The sequence below is a fragment of the Octopus bimaculoides genome, chromosome 7 (assembly GCF_001194135.2).
Source record: "Octopus bimaculoides isolate UCB-OBI-ISO-001 chromosome 7, ASM119413v2, whole genome shotgun sequence".
Classification (NCBI taxonomy): domain Eukaryota; kingdom Metazoa; phylum Mollusca; class Cephalopoda; order Octopoda; family Octopodidae; genus Octopus; species Octopus bimaculoides.
In genome coordinates, this window is record NC_068987.1 from 89,178,632 (window position 1) to 89,180,345 (window position 1,714).

General features: G+C 26.3%; 1 protein-coding gene across 3 annotated transcripts in view; it reads left to right on the top strand.

The window, feature by feature from the left end:
• The window catches only part of LOC106870574 (uncharacterized), a 107,969-nt gene that overhangs the window by 29,471 nt on the left and 76,784 nt on the right, over positions 1 to 1,714 (top strand). For 2 of the 3 annotated variants that reach the window (XM_014916699.2, XM_014916700.2), the window contains exon 4: positions 877 to 915. The exons of the other annotated variant lie outside the window; for it this stretch is intronic. In XM_014916699.2, coding sequence (XP_014772185.1) covers positions 877 to 915 — 39 coding nt within the window. The remainder of the gene's footprint in view (positions 1 to 876; positions 916 to 1,714) is intronic. 3 annotated transcript variants of the gene reach the window in all.

The window sequence follows — 1,714 nt, forward strand, 5'->3', positions numbered from 1 at the left end:
AAAATTTCAGGTCTTGTACCTAGAGTAGAAAAGAATTATCATTTTAACAAGTTTTGTAGGCTGCCTAACATTTCGAATTAAACAGTTTTATTTCATTATTTTCATTTCAGTAGTCATCTTACTAGCTTGTCAAACTCCCTATTTCTAAATTCTGCATTCTATCAGACAGATACTTTATACTATAGCAAGCTTTATATTTTCTAATTTTAAAAAATAACTTTTCAGTGACTTTGACAAATAAATTTGATCTGGCTGAATCCGTTGAAATTATATTTAATACTGTTTCTGGGTATAATCTTTTCTTAGAAATAATCTTAAAATATATTATACTGAAAGATTCAACACTTGGTAAATTAATTTTTAATCAATTAATCATTCATTTTTCTTTTCCATGTATCCTTTTATTTATAGTCTACAAAATAAGGTACTTGTACATTATTTTACCTAGCAATGAAGGTGGCATACTGGCAGAATCCTTACCATGCTGGACAAAATGCTTAGAAGTATTTCTTCTGCCTTTTTACATTCTGAGCTCCAATATCACCCACTGAGGTCAACTTTGTGTTTTGTCATTTTGGAGGTTAATAAAATAAGTACCAGCTGAGCACAGGGATCAATATAATCAACTTCTTCCTTTCAAAAATTGCTAGCTTTGTTTTAAGATTAGAAAGGATTATTTTATTTGAAATGTTATAATGTTGTCCTGACTAAAATTCAATAGCAATTAGAATACTCAATTTATTGAAACACGTAACTGGTTTTCAAATTTTACATTATCACATTTTTGCAGCAGGCTACCTCACTTTTTACATTGCATGAGAAATTGAACATTTTTTCAGACTTTATATTTCATTTTGATGGCTTTCTATTCACTAGCCATCGCAGTGTCAAGGAATCCATTCTGCTGTGGGACAGGTTGGTCTTTAATGAATGTTTTTTTTTTGTTGATTTGTTTTATGAAGGTGAACCAGAAATGAAGCTAACTTATTCAACAAAAACCTTAATAGCAACACAGACTTTATTTTAAATTAATTCATTTTAAATACTTTAAAACTTCAATTTTAAAATTCTTTGGTAATTTTTTCAACTTTTTCTTTTTCCCATGAAATAAGTAAATGTTTTCATTTTAAAAACATTTAGTAATTTTTTTCCTATAAAATAAGTGTTCTCATTTTTTAAATATTTAGTAATTTATATCATATCCAGAATATTCTGTTAAACCTGCTTGTTTTAAAACTATTTCTATTCATAACTGTTTTATTTGTTAAAGTTTTTATTTTCTTTGCTCAAATTAATTCATTTACTTCAAAAACTAATATGATTTTGTTGTTAAATTTCCTTGTTAGTCAAAGAAATCCTCACACATATATTTATTGATGGGTTAACCTATTTTTAACCACTAGTTAGCTTAATAACCAATAGTTAACACATTGATAGGATCACTCTCATACTGTAACATATTCTATATTACTTCAATCTTACAGTGAAACCTTATTTTTCTAGTCACATATTTCTGCATGAATTTCTTCTTTGTGGTTATTTATGATTATTATTATTATTATTATTATTATTATTATTATTATTATTATTATTATTAATTGCTTTAACATCTTTACAATCTATGTAAAGTCCATTTATAAGTATAAAGGTCTAAAATTATTCACATAAGCAAAAAGAAAAAAAAAAGAAAATCTCCCATCCACCCATTTCCTCT